We start from the raw sequence: 19,790 nt of genomic DNA, 5'->3' as shown, positions 1-19,790 counted from the left end.
ATGGTTGACAATTTACGAGATCTTCTAATCGGTAGTGGTGTCTACCTTATCAAGATGATTTGAATTTTGCGCCAGAATTTGTGAATTACATAACTTTCTTGACAGGCACACCCAGGCTAAAAATAGGCAAAGCGATAAAATGCAATGTAATTGTTTCGCAAATAAAGGCACACCTATTTGTCATACATAAGTTTCAACAGTCTTAAATAAATACTTGTAAGTGTTTGGGAGAGTGGACTTGTTTAACAACTTGTAGTATAGTTTGTTATCTTTTTTTTCGTACGTTAGAAAGTTTACTACAGTTGCCAGGACTTTTTACTGGACAATAGCCTTTCCGTCTGCCTTGATCTATGTAGACTAATGTAAAAATAGAAAGATAAAAGAATATCATATTCATTAATAACAGGCTATTACACACTGACTCGCCAGGCGTCGCCATGAAACTTTAAATGAATTCAGTCAATATTCAATCATGCATCGTCTTGTGTGTGAAAGCAATCAGTCAGCCAACATAACACATTCAATGTTACTGAAATAACTTTCAATCAGACTCTATACAATGAAACCTTTGTACCAAATTATTGATTCAATCGTTTCTTCATTACAATCTAAATCTAATCACCTTTGAATAGAAAATCATCTGCAATGAATTACCCCGCAACTTCATTGAACTGCGTCACTGTACAATCATATTTGAATATATGCAATGATACTAAAGAGAGGGTACAAAAAAACGTCTTGTTTTGTAGTAACAAACAAACAAAATGATTGAACACTTTCTTTTTTAGTCCATAAATTCAATCTCAGGCTCGATATTGAGATAAAATATGTTAATATCATTCGAGTGGGTGCTTTTCTGTAATTTAAGATTATGCGTTTACATATTGTGTAAATATAATAAAAAATGAAAAGGTTTCGTGATGTGTCACGATTTATAGGCTGTAGATGTAAAAATCAATTAAATATTTGATGAAAAAAAGCAAAAATTGAATTTATCTGCAGGTTTCGTGCGAAATGTAAAAACTAATGTGGAATATATTAACTATTAATGGGCAACGGATATATATATGTTGTTGCAAGACTTTAAGGGCGAATTGTATTGTCTTTAAAAAAAGATCTGACTGTCAATCAAATTAAATCTATGTTATGTGCGTGGTCCATTTATCTTGAAGCTGTGTAATGGGTTCCGGTAGTAGTTCCATGGGTCAACATGAAATACAATGGCAAAATAACACGAGATCTAAAACAACAATATCTTCAGATTACACAAAAGAAACTGCTGATCAGTGCCAAAGGTCAAGGACACCTGGAAGTAAAAATGGCGGGAATTGTGATGGAGATAATTCAAGAAGTGAGAGAAGAGAAATCAGCGATATGATTGCACTTTCAGCAAGAATGTCACATTATCGTTCAAGGCAGGAAGTTGATAAAAGGGCCATTAAGGAAGAAAAAGACAGGGATAGTTCAAATATTGTTAAAAATGGCGAAGAAGGTAAAGAAGAAAATGTTAAAGTAAAGGGTTTAAGTCAAGACGATATTATTCAACAAATTGCAGCGGAAAACTTCACAGATCCACATAAAATTACTTATGAACTTGATACAATTGGATATTACATTGCAAATGGCGTACCTAATGCTAGTAATGATGATAATAAACATACAGATGATACAAACGAAGTCCAAAATAATGTGGTTGAAACACAAAATGATACGAAACCAGTCTATGTAGGAAAAAACAATAATGACAGATACGAAATATTCAAGAAAATATCTGATGCATATCGTCCGAAGAGTAGACGGAAGCCTTCAGTAGCAAACAAGCAGACATTAATTCTGGCAAAAGTTGGAACACAGTTTAAGTACGTGGCTGTTCCTGCCTACCTTCCAGGCCAGAAGTTATACAAGTCTAAATCCTTTGCTGCACCTTATATAGAAAGAGCTAAAGGATTATACAAAGTGAAACAATCAAAAGGTAGGTCAAGTTTACTCACATATGCTCCGAGTTTAGCTTACAGTTTAAGATGTATTTAGCCTACGGTTTATATGCGTTTAGTCTAAGCTTCATATGTGTTTAGCCTATGATTTGTATGTATTTAGTCTATGACTTATGTGCATTTAGCCTATGATTGACTTGTATTTCAGTGTTAAGTAAAGCAATATATAACTTAAACATATTTTGTATTTTTTCAATATCTTGATTTTGATATTGATAAAGACACTTTTATTCTGTTCTTGTAGATGTATAGGCTGTCTATCAAAAGGCGAAACAAATTCTGTACTGCTTCTTTTAGACAAAATAGGCTTATACCCGAACAACTTTTTATTGAATTGATGTTTCTTTTCACGGTTTATTATTATAATACATATGGTAGATTTTATTGCTTTGACTTTTTCAGTTATAATAAAAATCACATTTTTTTATTTCCTTCATAACTTTTACAACACATATAATGGTAGTAAATATATGATTTAATGCCCGTTTCAGTGGTACAACTGTGATCATTTATGAGAATATGAAGCCTACATTTACTACAACATGTTTTAACTTATCTAGGTCAAGGTCAGATGATCAAAACGAATCATTAATATAATATCCAAATTTTGAAATGCATGCAAAAGTAAAAAAAAGGAAATTAATTTGTTATTCTACTTCCTTATACAGTTCGATAGCAAAGTATAAATTTGATATAGGAATAAATATATTGCATAACATGGATTTTATATTGACATGTTGGTTGTTCCGTAATCTATTGTCACTGCCAAATAAAATATGGGACTCTTCAAATTTTTGTGTGTGTATGTATCTGAAGTCAGCTTTAAACACATATTCTGTTTATTTTTCATTTCTGGCCGGTGGTTCTACTCTTGTGCCATCAAGACGATTTGGTGTATACAATTAGTGCATCATTTCGACATAGATTTTTTTCACACTGAATGTGTCTACAGGCGTTTGCTGGGATTTCCCGAAATAGACAGTGTTTCTTGCATGCCAGACAGGACTTTTCCTATATATTTGCCGGTACTGGAAAAACTCATCTTACATCCCAGCGAACCGATCCACATTTACGACAAAGCTTTTATAGTTGTTGGTAATTATTTCTTGAAAAGCCAAAGGGTCTTTCATTAAAGTCATATTTTGTCAATTGATATAAAAGGGCTTCTTGTGGGCAAATAAAAAGAAACGTTTCAGTTACTGTTCACAAAGATATTATGACAACATTTGTAATTAAAAGAATAAAAGTTTGTTTAACTGGTGCCAGCCTTCACTCTTTCTATTCGTACTTGAAGCTCTCGCTTATATAAAGGTTCAATTCTATACCTTGTCTCAAAACTAAATAAGGTCTGATAGAATAACACAATATCTTGAATGTTACCTACAATACCTGAAACTTGACAATATGCACGTTTTGTCATTCCTATCGCTTGTGTTGTCCAGTTTTCAAGCAATGATGTGGGAATTGGTCTAGATAGAATTGTCAGCATGTATGCACTTAATATATACATATACTTAACATCGTTAAGCTGTTAGATTGCAAAAGAAATTGAATGTTCCCTTATTTAAAATATTCCAAATTAGAAACTTAATATTCAAACAATTTTGATTGCATCTACGATAAAACTAACATGTATGGATTGGATTTGAATAACTGCCATTGTCTCTTATATTTCTTCGCATTGTTCTATGGAAATTAAAAGAAATATATAATAAAACATCGGCTGGTTTTGAAATTAACTAATTATTCTTTTACTTCTAAAATGTTTTGTCAGACATAATGGGTCATATCATGATTTTAATCCATTTGTCAACCATGTGCTTGCATTTTCAGTCAGTAAAAGTCTGTGAAGCGTACCAGACTGCCGTCCGTCATGTGATTGTTCAAAGAGAAAAAGAACATTTCATTTATAGTGCTAGATATATTTTATGACCAACAGTTTGCTTCAGCATGCTCTTAAAACATGGTAACATTAAGTGTTTGAAGATAAAAACATGTGCTGTTTGTAATTACATTTTTAAGTGTGAAATTTATGGTTAATGTAGTTCAGCTTCTAAAGCAGTTACTATGCAACCAAGTAATAAAGACGATTCAGTCAGCTGAGCATAGAATTAAATGTTCTTGTCTTGTTTGGAAACTCCAAGACGTTAGTTTTTGTTGTCTAACCACTTGTTAACCAAGCCTGCTATAAATCATACAGTTTAGAGATTTCAAAATTTGACTTCTAACTAAATGCGACTGCTAAAAGGTTTCATATCATTTCCGACAACTTTTGAAATATTATAAAATGAGAACAAACACATAAAACCGAATCAAAGGCAAGCAGCGCACATTTATAGCTTCGTTATGGATTAAGACATTACTGAATGTGAATTTCACTTTTGAAGATATGAGTTTCTTAATAGCTTGTTTAAAAGAAATTTGTAAAATGGATAGATCATTTATTAGAGTAATTTCATACATCCTGTGTATTATGAATCTTCACACCTTGAAAACTCACAATGCTTCAGTAGGCGCATAAAATTCTGTTGGTATCGGTAAGCGCACGCTTGACAGGGAGGTTGATAGCATTGATCCATCTTGCGCGGGATATCCCGCTTGCTGGCTGGAAACCATGGCGACGCGACAAAACGAAGAAACCGTGTCCAAAGTGTACCCGTGTTTGTTAGTATACATGTGGAAAACTCATCTTTGAATATAATGCTGACGTCATTCACAGGTAGGGGTTTTGTTTAATCTGATTATATAAATATGTAGTATTAAATAAATATATCACTGCAAGTATCTGGAAAAAAAAGTAAATATGATTCATGAAAGCTAGCTGTGCCGTGTTCAATAAGGAGTACGTTTTGTCAATTATTTTGTCGGTTTATATTATATTTGTATTTTGTATGTAATATGATATTCATTTATGCATGATATCGTCTAAATGTGTTTTTGTTTAATTTGAATCGGGCTGATTTTATACATGTAAAAGTTATACAAATCAAATGAATATTTCATGCAAATTTGACGTATCCTTTGAATTGATCATGGCGGCTAGTAAAAAGGCGACCATATCAGTATTCAGCGACATGTTTAATAAATGCTGAAATTAAAAGGATATAAAAGTGTGCTTTTGACTTCATAGTATGGTTGAATTGATAATAAAACATTCAGAGAACCACACATGGTGGCGAATTTAGATAAAGAACAAAATTTCTGCAAAAATATGTACCACAACTATATTTCTGTTTTTCATTGTGATAGATTCTTACTATATCTAATATGTTATCGCTCATCATTTTGTTTAGTTGTATTATTTATCAATTATTTCCATCCATAACTTATGGAAATATAAATCATGCTACTCGTTCAAAAACATGAAGCAGACTTGATTATTAGAAACTCAAATATTTATTATCAAATTGATATATTACTACTATTCGTAGTTTGAGCAGACAGAAACAAAAATGGAGGTGTTTAAAATGAAAAGTGAAATGAGCCATGCCATGAGAAAACCAACATAGTGGGTTGGCGACCAGCATGGATCCAGACCAGCCTGCGCATCCGCGCAGTCTGATCAGGATCCATGCTGTTCGCTAACAGTTTCTGTAATTGCTATAGGCTCTAAAAGCGAACAGCATGGATCCTGACTAGACTGCGCGGATGCGCAGGCTGGTCTGGATCCATGCTGGTCGCAAAGCCATTATGTTGGGTTTCCCATGGCACGGCTCAAATGTGTTCTACAGCAATGTGTTACTGAATATGTTTTTTATTTCTATAAAAATAGGACTGTTTTACCAGTTTTAATATACGGTCTTAAAACGGGTTTCCAATATTCCAAAACATGAACATGCAATAATTTTATTCTAAACGAATTCATGAACATTGTTATGCTTATGCGTTTGATTTCCTTGGCTATAGTGTTCATAGAAATATTATTTTACCAAAGATTCCAGATTTTTCAGAAGTAATAACCATTATAAAGGCTAATCATAGCCACTCTGTATTTAAAAGTAACCATGCCCGTCTTTCACTACTATTTTTAATCTTTATGTATTTACTTCAAATGTAGAAAAGTCCCATCAAATAGTATTCGTACATATAGAGCTACATTCATATTTAATTAAATGTCATTCAGTAACAGTAGTTTGTTAAAACCCCTCCACTTTTAGTGGTAATATTCTAGCCTAGATTACAGTCTGTCGATGTTTTCATATTTTTCTGTTCGGCAAATCATTGATATTATCACAAACTAAAAAGACATATGAAGAGTGATAATATTACGAATAGACTATATGTTATGAAAAAGCAAAAAATATCAGCGCCTGAATTCCAGGCTAGTAATTCGAATTTATAGTGTTTAGCTATACATGTAGAAATTGTGTAATATTTCAAATCTAATGCATAGTCTACTGTTTATACACAAACTTGTTAATGCTATTTTTACAAAAAGCTATCAGTTGTAATTGTTCATATTGCTATATATGGAATTAAGGTCTAACATACCTTGTATAGATATATGGAGTAAGGTTACTCTTACTAGCTTTTATCATATGTTTGACGTCGCAGGAGTGTAATAAAATCATTACATAAAAATGATAATACACCAGTGTAATAAAGCTTTGACGTCGACGTCGCTTACAATATAGGAGACGTTGGTCAGATTGACCTGTTTATAATAGTTACAGAAAGTATAATATTTTGATGTTTCGACAAGAAAAGCTAACATGTAATAAAAAGAATACTCCGTTTGTGATTTTCCACATTGGATTTATAAAACTCGTTGAATAAAATTGATAAAATGCTCGGCAGAACCTCGCATTTTATTATTTTATTCAACGAGTTTAATATCCTCAATGTCTTGTAACATGACCCAAAAATATGCTTATAAAAATCTTTTCGCGTTTGAGCTTTGCAAAAAGGATACATCTATACAAATATACCATCTAGCATATGTTTTTTTTTCAAATTTAGAAAAGGTTGTTGAAGAAATAGTTTAAAATAGGGATATGCCAAGGCAAAGAAGTATCACGTATTTGTTTCTCTTTCAAAGAAGATAAATATATGGTCTTTTTATACTTTAGTTTCCTCCAGTGTCTGAAGAGCAGATGTACATAATAATTTGATATACGACAATTTAACCATGTTACAATATTCTACGAAATATTAAACGATGTTAAAATTATCTAAACATTTAGTGTTTGGTTATTTTAGATATGCCTTCATATGAATTGGTATATTTAAGTATTCAAACTACCCCTTTGCAGCGTTTTAGATCAGAATAAAATGCTTAAAACAAAAAAGAAATAACAACAAAATGTTAGCAGTAGCAGAATTGCATGTTCAGAGTTTGCAATGTTATAACCCATTTTGGACCCATAGAGTTCATTCATTTTAATTTATAACAGGGTACTTCCTAAGCCAGTGTTTAGGTCATAAGGATTGTTGTACTTTTCTTCACTAAAACAACTTCTTTGGCTGATAAAATATATGACAAATTTTGGAATTATTATAAGTTTCTCAGTTAACGGCTGTCCTATATTCAAAATGATATTGACATCGAGGCTCATTTAAAGTTGATGAGATCTCCTAAAGTCTATAACAAACCTTTGGAGCACTGAATGCAAGCAAGCAAAATCATAGAAAAGTCGGTTTGAATCTGTCTGTTTGGAGAGATTACGAAAGGGTTTGCATATACCCCCACCCTCTTTTCCCCCAGCACCTTCTACCGAAATTTATTATGCAGATACATTTACTTGACTCGGACCAGACAAAATGGCAACAGTTCATAATGCAACAGTAGCCAAACACCTAATAGGGTATACATGTTTTCTACTGCAGACCTTAGTTAATTCTTACACAATTGAAATAATCCAGTTTGACCCTATGTCCTGATAATTTGTGCAACGCACTGATTCTGAAATGAGATTTGTTTTCCATTTTCAACAACAACTATGTTATGTTATCTATATACATATGTACCTCTGTAAAAAATGAAATACATTTTTTGTATATTGCACACATTATTTCTAAGAGCTAATACACGATAACAAGAAATACAAAATCCTTAAAATGGATTTATTATGAAACGGTAATATAGTTCATATTCTTGTTATAAAATTCTGAATTCTGTTTTGTCATTTGGGCCAGTCAGAATACATTTTATTACCGAAAATAAAACGGTTATTACGTTTCATGTCTTTGATGGGGTAACACATCTGTACATACACAATAAAAACATAACAAATTGTCTATATTCTAGAATATTTTCATATTTGAATCGACAATAGTATATATTAACTAAATGGTTTGCCGGTCAATAGTTAAAATTATTTCGAAATTTGGGCAACAGTGACTATTGACCGGCAAACTCATTCAGTAAGTGACATCAGAAATGAATTTTTATATTCTTTGAATTATAGACGGGACGATAGCATAATCTACTGGTCGGCGATTAATATAAAGAGTCGTATAATTATAATTTTACAGAATTTTATCTATTACCACATGGTTCTGGTAGATTTTACAATCCGTATAACTTTTTACGAAATTTTGAATAAATTATATAAGTATATACGCGATGATTGATGGCATCTGTAAATATTGTGCTCTCGTGGCATCATAAACATCCGCTTGACCGGACTATATAGCCTCAAAAACAGACTCAATCGAACCGCATTTGCTTGCCCTTTATGTTTCAAAGTGATCTTTCTGTGGGTTTTATTTAATAAGTAAGAATATATTTAGAATTATAATGCAGCCTTTAAAAGACGTTCTTGAATATAGCGTGTACCTAGATAACCCATGTCGCTAATTTGAATATTAAGCATGACTCAATGCTTGATTACATGAACATGTATCGGAAGAGCGCTTATCATGAAAACATGTAGCAATTTATACAACTGGAAAAAAAAACATCAGTAGTGCGAAACAACGATTTCTCGTGCAGCATCATTTAGAAAGAGTTATGGTATTGTCAACTGTTATGTTAAAATACTCAGTAGTTTATCTGGTCAACTCTTCAGGTGTTGTGAAATAAAAAAAAAACACGGGTATACGTCTATTCTAAGGTATTTACACACATTCTTGATCGACCTAAATGCCATGCTACCATCTGGTTTGAGGTTGTCTTTTTGTTTTTCCCAAAGATTAACGATACATACCTTTGTTTTTGGATGACTTCATACAAATTAGCCGTTTCTTACACTTATCATCTAATTGTTGAAGAGACATTACGCTTACTAACTGGCTTATGTGATATTCGTACTAATCGGTAACTCTTCATTAGGTTATTCACATTAACACTTGTATGGCAAATATAACATTACTGTCTATTCCTAAAAAATGAAAGTTGTACAGTTTCAAGTAGAAGTCTTCAATCTATCAAATATGGCATGTAACAAGTACAAGTAGCATGCATATAGATGACCGGAAGGTTATGCCGTTGATAATTATAACACATAGAAATAAATGTAAATGTATTCGGGTTCAAAATTAGAAGACTGTTTGGATAGTGCTTCAGTACTTCGCTTAATTGATACAAAACATTAATGTAGTAAGTAAAAGACATGCACAAAAAAAGAAAAGAAAATGTATTAATACATGTCAATTATATAAGTGAGATATTAAAGAAAAAACATCAACGAAATGCCTTTCAAACACACTGGATCCCGGAAGGATATAAGAACATAAAGATAAATAAATATATATATATAAAGGGTGATAATTTATATAAGTCAGGATATGAACTCGTTATTAGTCTGTCAGATTTTGTACCAAAGATGTCATTTCAATTTAAAAAATGAGTGAAATGTTTTTTATTTTGATTAGAAAAGTGTTCACATGCCATGATCGTCATGATGAATTCGATGTAAATCCGAAATGACTGCCGCCCAGTCAAAAAATTGTTAAACTATACAATATGAATGGAAAATTTCACCTCCCTGTGAATGCAAAAGTATCTTAACCTTGTCCAAATATCCAAGTACCAATTTACTGGCAAATAAAATATAGTGGAGAAGCTTGATTCGCAGAGAAAAGAGGACGATCGATCCTGCAACATGTAAAAATGTTATTTGGAACGTCTGGGATGCATATTTTGAGGAATTAGGGTCGCCATATTGGACACCTGATGTAGACAATGTTAGTGCAGTACAACTTTACACATACAAATAAAATTTTCGTATACGCCCTTGCTAATAAACATTTTCAAATAAACATCTTTTAAAGATACAGACGGTATTAAAATTCGTTATCCTAACATAAATCAATAGTTACCCTGTATGTTAATTTTATTTTGTACAAGTATTGAGAATTCACAACTGAAAATATTTTGGTATTTGAAAACGTTCTAAATATCAAATTATTGAACTTCTGTACGAATGAAACACTATTTAACCATGTTTAACGAAAATAACGGACAATCATAAAGTGCCGCGTGTATCAACTCTAATCTTCAGGCGAAAATAAAAAATACAATTAAGTTTGCATCCTAAATGAGATCTTTGACCAGTAATTCTTAAAGAATAAAATATTCATGATTGAAAAAGAACATATTCTTGCCACATGGCACTATCCCACCACTAGTTAAAAACGAGATAATGTCTAGAAACATTATAGGCATACTTTTGGCAAGCAGTGTTTGTGTGAATAAGTAAATAATGTTAATTACTCTAACACTTCGCTGCTTAGCAGTTACATTAATGAATACATTTCATTGCTTCGGGTGAAATGTATGTCGATTAAAGAAATCAAGATATGTTTGGAATGTTCGTGCTTAGACTATCTCTGAAGGATATATCTTAAATAATTCATTTTATGTTCTTATTTGGCAGGTGTTCCTGAGATATTCCTGCCAATACCTGGCCCAACGCAGTTTGTTTACGGCATGTTAATTGTTTTCATCAGTATAGGACGTTTGCAGCAAGATCTCTTTGGATGTGATGATGCCAGTAAATATTGCAACACATTCATGAAAGAAGAAAATAAACACCTGCCAGGGTAAATCTCTAGACCGGGTGCTTTACCGCCAACAGAATCAGGTAAGTCTAGATCGTTTTATTATTGCATATATTCATTACATCAGTAGTAATGATCTAAAAGGAATTTATATCTATAAATGTGACAAAATATTTGGCTTAGTACACTTGTGTAAAACCAAATGTTTCCTTTGATTATACTACTTGGGCGTTTTGGGTTTTTTTGGTAACCTGGTAACTATTTTTTAAAGTAAAGATAAACGTTTTCAATTGTCTTGCTCTCTTCGAGAACTGGTACACTCGATGGAGTCTCCTGCATCCGGAATTAACGCATGCACCGAAATGACATGTACATTTATATCGCTTTAAATTGTTTGTGTTTATTACCGGTAATGTTTTGTAAAGACAAAGGTGAACCGAAAAATAAAATTCCTTTTAGATTATTCCAGTATAAAAAGAATTGATGAGATTTATTTTGATAATCATATGCATGAAGTAATTACCAAGTTCATGAATGAAGTAAATGCAGAAAAGTTTAGACACTCACCATGACACCATGTTTTAGTATATACATCGATGTAAAAGGTTACGTTAGTCATCACTTACTAACGAAATAAATATTACATTTCTCGCACGGCTCAAGTTTAGTTTTCATGTGGCATCAACATGCAAACTAGTGAGTCAGTATAGTTCAATGCTATCTGATTATCAAAATAAAATTCACTGCAGACGTCGTAATATTACCAATGCTGCACGTTATAGATATAAAGCTATGTTGGTCAGAGAATCAAAATCTCAGTGTAACACCATTGTCAACCCATATCCGAAAGTACTGTGCTTTTAGGAAATGCTTGAAAAGCAATGGGCGTTCCTTGTGTTAATTCATTTAATTTTCTATGTCAAAATAAAATAAAAAAAAAATCAATGTCTTTATTACATGACAAAAATAAAGTTCAAGGCCGGATTAGAATGAATATTTTTTTCGAAAATTTCCTTATGGGTATCGTCCAATATAAAGTTTCTTGCGGATTGTTTCATTATTCCTAAATTTAAAATGTGCATATATTTTGACATATTTTACAGTCGCATCTAAAACTGAAGTCACAATTTAATATTTTCGGTATAAACTTCATATAAGAAAAAAAATGTAACAAAAACTGATAAAAGGAGACAGTTTAACTTGTAATTTTAAAAAAATTGTATGGCTATTTTATTTAACTTCCACTTCCCCAGATTCTTCAAAGGTTATCTCCCTTTCGTTGTTCTGTACATGCGCGAAAGCTTTTTGGTCCTAATCTGTTTTATTAACAATAAAAATATCCGCTTTATTTTGCTTGATTTTGTTTAAAAGAACAAATGAAAAATGCCAAACAAAATGAAATGGCAAATATAAATATTTCATAACATTAATGAATAATGAAAACACTTTGTATCTCAAAAGCAATTTGTTCAACATTTGAATGACAGAATTCTCCCGCTTTGATTGGCATGTACTAGATGCTATCGTTCCTGTAAATTGATCTTCAGAGGAAACCGCTTTTGCAAAGTAATAAATCATTTTACAATGTAAGAACATCAATTAGCATCAAATGATGTTATAATTACAGAGTTACATTCAAATAGAATTTGCGAACCCAATATTTTACAAAATTAGTGTGATTTAAGCATTTTCTTTAATCGAAAAAGAAACAATTTTCAGGTTTTGGAATTTGAGAGGTGTGGATCTATTTTCATAGTCCACGCCATATCAGTCCTCTTACTCCGATACTGCCAGTCAGGTGTTGCCATCTGTTCGAAGTACGAACATCAGTTCTTTTAACAGATATATAGTAATTATAATCCTTTGCTTTGATCAGGTCAAAGTAACTAAAGTAGCTGCATAGTAAATGCTAAGTTCGTGTGTTTTGAACTGACTATCTTAGGAAAATATGCATTAGCCCTAAGATTCGCCCATGTCTTTCCAAGTGCTTGGACTTACTACTACTCTACAAGGGGCATGTCACTGTCCACTGCACTTTCCACGTGCAGCTACCCATACATATTATATATGAGCGAAAACTACATTTTACCGCCTATAGTTGGTTAGTATATTCTTAATGCGAAGTATGCATACACGAAGTTTTGAGTATTTAAACAAGGTATCAGTTAAGGATCGGTAAAGCATAGGCACATCAGATTTTACCAAAAGGCATCTAGGGTGACCATAGGAAAAGAACATCCTAAGAAGTTTAGGCTGTCTCCCTCTGCTGGCAAGGTTACGCTGGTTGCTTTTATTTTTGGATTCAGGTGGAAAAACACTGGCTCATTGCATGCTAAAAGGTCAAACTGTGACTGCTAGATACTATTCAGAAGTGATTTTGAAAAAAAACTCAAAGAAAAACAGAAAAATTGCGTCCCAGGCTAGCCCAAAAAAATATTCTTCTTTTGCATGACAATGCCCTCTCTCATACTGCGTAATCTACAGAAGAATTATCAACTCCTTCAACTGGCAATTGTTGTCCCACTATCCGTACTGCTTGAGACCTTGCCCCCTGCGACTTTTGTTTGTTTCCAGAACTGAAAAAGGCTCGTTGGAAACAAATATGAGACCAGGGCGGCTTTAATTTCAGTTGTAAATCGGTATTTAAGCAGTAGGTCTACTTCATGGTTTACTCCCACGAAGATGGCAAAAGTGTATAGACGTAGGCGGGGAATACTTTAAAAACGAATAAAAAGAGTTTTTGAAAAAGTATTGACGGCTTTTGAGAAAGAGCAAAAAGTTCGACCGCACTTCATATTCTTTTCATACACATGTTACGAAATCAGAGACAAATCTGTTGACTTTATAATCTTTACACTTGTAATGATTGAAACCGACAGCTACAGAACAAAGATTTATCCTTCAAGAATTCAGTACTCTTTGAGGAGCAGATTAAGTACGAAAAAAAAAAACAACAAAAGATAATTTAATCTGAAATACATTATTATAACATTAACACTTGGAACGCCCACTGCTATTCTGATATGGAAGTGTTTGCTATGAGTATTGCAGTTACATTTCGGATATAGGCTTGCTTCCTAGTGGCCATTACACCCTTATTTTCATTCTGTGACAACATTAACCTTTAGCCAGCTGTATTTCTAAAATGGACTCGTCCATCATTCAGTTTGGGTAATACCATTTATTATTCGAAGGGGTTTTCACTGAAAATTTACTGACTGAATAGCGAAGAGTGCAGACCATAATCAGACTGCACGGATGTGCAGGCTGATCTTGGTCAGCACTGTTCGCAAAAGCAAATATCACTTGCCGCCAGCAGGCTAAAGGTTTGAACTTGCTTGGCTTCTATGTATTTATAAAACAAACGATGCATGGATTATAACAAATATCAGTTTCTGAAATTCAAAATAAGTGAATAAATAAATCTTTAACATAATGCAGAAGTCGGTTATACTGTTGAATAAAGTTTGACTGAGGTCAGCACCCAGTCAATATTAGAAAGGACATAGCAGTCAGTAAGATGCAGTATAGATACCCAATGTGCTTCAGGGTTACAAACTGAGAAACTAATATTTGTTACTTTAATTACCATATTTGTTTCTTCTATCCAATTTATATGTTTTGCATATCATATTTACGTCATTACCTTTAAATGTGTAATATACGAATGTATTTTGTTCAATATTTTCAACGTACATATACCTGGTAATTGTAGCTCCGTTTATTTATAACCCAATTTACTTACGATATTATAACAAACATTGTCTTAAATATGATTGTAATGATACGACTTAAGAACATTAATGTTGAAATGGGGAAAATGGGAAACACGTCATGGGCTAAGCAATGTGGTACTGAGTGTGTACATGTTAAACACATATTTGTATGTATAAATTGATGGTGCTTAATGGAGATAAAAAGCATTGTGAAGCTAATCTTTTCGGGAATTACATTTTTGCATAAAATTACCGCCTTGCCCAAAACAAATATTTTTGTTCACCATTTCGGTTGTATTCATTCGACTTCGACTGCCCAGCGTCAATGACCTTATCACTAGTTAAAACGAGAACGAGTTTGGAGATTCTGAGCTCAGTGTTCATAATAACCAATAGAAATTACATGTAATCATTTCTGTTAATTATACCTAGAAATGTTGTGTACAATATAAATATAAATCAGTTTGATAAAATTTTATGAATTGTCTTTTTTTAAAAAGCAACAAGATATTTGTAGATTATACATGCGAGCGATTTTCAAAAATATTGCTTAGCCAGTAGTTTTACAAGTGTGTTAAATGGTGCTGAAAATCAAGTAATCTCGTTCCAATTCAACAGAGTAAGGAAAATTACAGCAATTTACCTTTAGTGTTTAATGTGATATACGACTTCGCGCGAACATTTTGGGTATTTCAACAAATTTTATGATAGAATCTTGAATATTTATTGCTTTCAATAAAGGGGAAATATTACTTTTATTATTAAACGCCTCTGTAATTTTCAAATAGTTTCGTTTCTTTTCTCAAAAAATAAAAAATACTTTTTTGACAAAATAAATGACTCAGAACCTTATGAAAAGCCTTTGCAGTTTCAGTTAATAGGTACCCATAATGATGTCATAAAGATGGCGGCTGAGATGTCTGACAAAAAAAATATAGCAGATTCTGTTTTGCCGAAGGTGAAATTTTAACGTTCAATTTCATGCTGATACTTCAGCATGAGTGCACCGTAATCAATTCTCTATGTCTAGACTCGTACACTTTGTGCTCTTAAAGAAATCAGTTCAACAGTATATCTTGTCTTTGAACAAGCACTCTGCAGACCTAAAATATGGCAGAACTAAAATTCTTATTACGTAATAATTATGCATTAAAATCCTAGTACTAAAAAGGCAAAGTCGTGAAGTATATAAGGTAACATCAAACGTCAGAAGGTGACGTTCATTTCTTGGTGTTTTTGTTCAAACGTTAGGGCTATTTATTTAGTGGAGTATAATATGACAAAGGGCATAAACTGTTTGAATCTTTACCGATATTTCCATAAACTGTATACATTAAATTGTTAAAAAAATCCTGAAGATACATTGACTAATATGGTTATGCACATTTGAATAATAATAATAATAATAATAATAATAATAATAATAAAGATAATAATAATAATAATAATGACGACGATGTTGATGGTAATGTTGTTGATGATGATGATTATGATGATGTAGAAAAAATCGCTTATTTCATTTCCAGATTACATCAGGTTTTACTAATTTTAGTTTATTTCCTTTTACTTTATCATAATATTTTTTTAATCTTATTTCCTTTTTATTTTCTGTTGTTTTATTTTTCTTAGAAGCAGTCTAAAGTATTTAACGTATTCAACGGAGAGTCTTACATTTGGATATGTTACAATATTATACAACATTTTATGACGGCAAACCGACACCAAATTTTTTTGAAAAAAAAAAAAAACAATCACTTAACACCATCTTTTGAAAACGTCGTGATTGTCAGAAACAAAATTTTACATCACAAACTGTTGACGCTTGACATAAAAATGAAATACATGCATAATATAAATTGTTTGTGCGTCAATAAGAATACATTTCATATACTTACTTCATGAACAAAGTTTTTTTTATAAATATAGCTTTGCGACATGGTATCATTCAAGGTAATAAAATGTATCTTTTTGAAATCATCAAAAAATATCTTACTGGACATTATTTTTAATGAAACGGTGAAGGAAAATTTAACTGCATGTATATTATTACTAAAAGTAAACAAATATCAGATATCTGCAAAGTAAAATTTATATGATAAAAACGTAAAGGTTTGTTATACGCATGTTTTATTTTCTGATGTAGAATGTGTGCTAACCAGCAACCCTTCGACATACAAATGTACATTGAGTATAAATATAATTATGGGGATACTCACAATTTCATGTTCATGTCGATGATATAATAATTATTAAGCAGGTATCGATTGTACCTCACCTTTCACAAGAACGATAAGCTCGTTTCAAATCGAATGGCCAGTGTTTAAGTTGTACAAGACTTGGAAGAAGGGGATAAAATAGTTTGTTTCCACCATGTTCAAGTGTTTTGGACAAATGTTTTTATAAGGTATCCATAACGGATTAAAGATTATGTTCAGATGCAATAAACACGTTTGAATGTTTGCGTCTGCGGCCGCCCATGTGCACATATTTCTGTTTGAGGTTTGAAAGATTAGAATTACACACTGTTTTCACGTGTAGCAGCATTTAGGATTATAGAAAATATATGTAAGATCTTTTTTTTCTGGAAAGGTTAAGTTGAGCATTATTTTCATATATGATATGTAAATGTCAAATATTAAAAAGCAAAACAAACCACAAAAAGCAACACAACGACAAAAATACAGATAGAGTACAAACGTTTACGATATTTTCTGGAATAGAATAAAAGATCTAGTACATGTACAAGTTACATTTCGTATGCATGTTTGTTTCGTCTGTTAAAAGATGCATTATTAGTAACAAGGAAAAGGCAACGACCATGATGTATTTCTCAGCCGTATTGGCTACCTCACCCATTTAACTATCTACCAACACAAAATATAATATGGGTAATTTATCAATTTGTATTATAGTTCATATGCCAAGGATATAAGTACATGTCTACAAGCATAAGGCAATCAATCATGTAGTCAATATAACCAGCTGTATCACGCGGATTAGTGTCAAACTCTACAACAAAGAAGGTAACATATACTTTAATACATAGCAAGATGGCGGTCTTTTTATATTGAAAACCAACAGTTTCATATTAGCATTTATTCACAATCCATCATAGTTTTTGTGTTGATCGCTTCGCCAAAGGTAGTTTCTATCATGTGGTGATGCTTCTCCTTGTCGCCATAGAAACCTTAGTGAACGTTCCTGTACGCACCATTAATCCATGCAACACGAATTATACATTATGTTTTCCTATAATGATGCTTAAAAATTCCTTTTGAGGCCGTAGTTTATCGCCTCACGCGACGATTCAATAGTTCACGGGCGCTTCATCTAAATTTAATGAAGTGATAGCGAATCTATTTAATGTGGTAGCCATCTAGCCAATTATGATCATGAAAACGTTCTTTTTCTCTAGTTTTACAGGGTTGATAAAATGTATGGCGGATAATCAGATCTACTTGCGGGCTGTTTTTTTTTCTTGCCATAGCAACAAAACATTTATCTATAATAGAAAGAACTAAGTGTACAGAGAAAAAGTCTTGCATACATAATTTCGACCAGAATTTCTTTTTATTCTTCTGGGGAAATGTCGCAACTGGAGACAAAACACATTCTGTAGCACTTGTTATCTCTATTAATATCTAGTAGGCAATTTGCAATAAAAAATACTTGTTGCATTTGTTGTAACAATCAAATAAAGTCGTAAAATTTATTGCTACAACATCAAAGCCATATATAAGCAATAAGTTCATTCCATTGGTCTACGATCATAAGTTTATGATAAAAATCTTAAATTTACCCATTCGAGAAGGGAGAAAATGTCACATTCCTTATGTACATGGCACAGAATTCTATGCATAATAGATATAATAAGTTATGATAAAATAATAAAGAATAACAGATAAAAGAGCTTAGTGTGTCAGAATGTGCCAGGCTAGGTCCTTGTCGCCATCATTTGAGGACTAATTGAATTTATATACACAAAGCATAGAGGTAAATGCATTTCGGTCAGAATTATGAATGTACGGTGGTTGTAGCTTCTAGTTCACACATAGCAAAGGTTTTTTTAAGAAAGTGCGCAAGATGTTTATTTAAAATGCAGTAATTATTCGGATATTAAACGGCAAATTCTATGAGTTCAGATATGCTAGTCTACTACGTACATATCTGTGGTGCGACATGCTATTTCAAACCTAATTTGTTTGTGAGATAGAGCTAAGTGAACTGTTTGAATGGATGGTGAAAACTGATTTAGATATATTTAGAGGCATATAAGTAGTGAGACTCCAACATGTATGATGACATAGTGGTAGCAAGTCCTAAACAGTCTAGCGATATTCCAACCTGCTGCACTTTCGATTAAATGTTAGAACATGAAATTGTTACATGATTATTGATTGGCTGAGAGAAAATGTTCTACCCAATACAATGGTTTGTTTGTCGTTGTTAGGGAGATTTGTTTATAATGCAACGAGTACCTGTCTGCAATATAAATATGAATATAAATACAAAAAACGCAAGAATTTGAGTTTAAGTTTATTAATACTTACAAAACTAGAAATGAAAGTATTAAAATATGTAATTATTGGCCTACACATTCACATTTAGAGAAAAAAATCCATTGCTTCCGGCGTTCCACAAATGTAAACAAACAACATGGCCGACACCGAACCAAATCTGACAGAATCTTCCGAAGAAAGTGCACTTAAGTTCAAATATACGACTTATGAGACGAATTACATTGTATCTGATAATAAATCAGAAGAAAATGTGTCTCTGCAAGAAGCTTTCAGACGATATAGGGAGGCAAAACAGGTTGGTAATTAAATATTTTCTAGGGCCTATTTTATAACGAGTTAACTTACTTTCAGTTTTGTGTTTATCTAAGGGAGACAACCTCAATTTGTGTAATATCTGGGACATTTTACCGGTATACATGGAGAAATAATGCAGAATTATCAATCCTCGTATCATTTATAATAGATGCCAGGCGTGAAACGTAAGAAAAGAAAGGTATTGCTTCAATATTCCCCATTGAATTGAAATTTATATGGTAAATTTTTGTTTGTTACGAAAAAATGTTGATCAGGTGATCACTTGTGTCAGTATGTCAGGTTATTTGATCATGATTCAATTC

At 32.3% G+C, this 19,790-nt stretch overlaps 1 protein-coding gene across 4 annotated transcripts in view; it reads left to right on the top strand.

Moving 5' to 3' along the window:
• The first annotated feature begins 4,358 nt into the window (after positions 1-4,358).
• The window catches only part of LOC123526558 (probable beta-tubulin polyglutamylase), a 150,032-nt gene continuing 134,600 nt past the window's right edge, over positions 4,359-19,790 (top strand). For 2 of the 4 annotated variants that reach the window (XM_045305769.2, XM_045305770.2), the window contains exon 1: positions 19,127-19,468. In XM_045305769.2, the coding sequence (XP_045161704.2) occupies positions 19,310-19,468 (159 nt within the window). In that variant the 5' untranslated portion in view covers positions 19,127-19,309. Of the gene's footprint in view, positions 4,714-10,813; positions 11,021-19,126; positions 19,469-19,526; positions 19,667-19,790 lie in introns of those variants that run through there. The other 2 variants (XM_045305773.2, XM_045305772.2) reach the window with 2 other exon arrangements.

This window comes from Mercenaria mercenaria, chromosome 14, assembly GCF_021730395.1.
Source record: "Mercenaria mercenaria strain notata chromosome 14, MADL_Memer_1, whole genome shotgun sequence".
NCBI lineage: Eukaryota > Metazoa > Mollusca > Bivalvia > Venerida > Veneridae > Mercenaria > Mercenaria mercenaria.
This window is presented reverse-complemented; position numbering and strand designations above follow the sequence as displayed.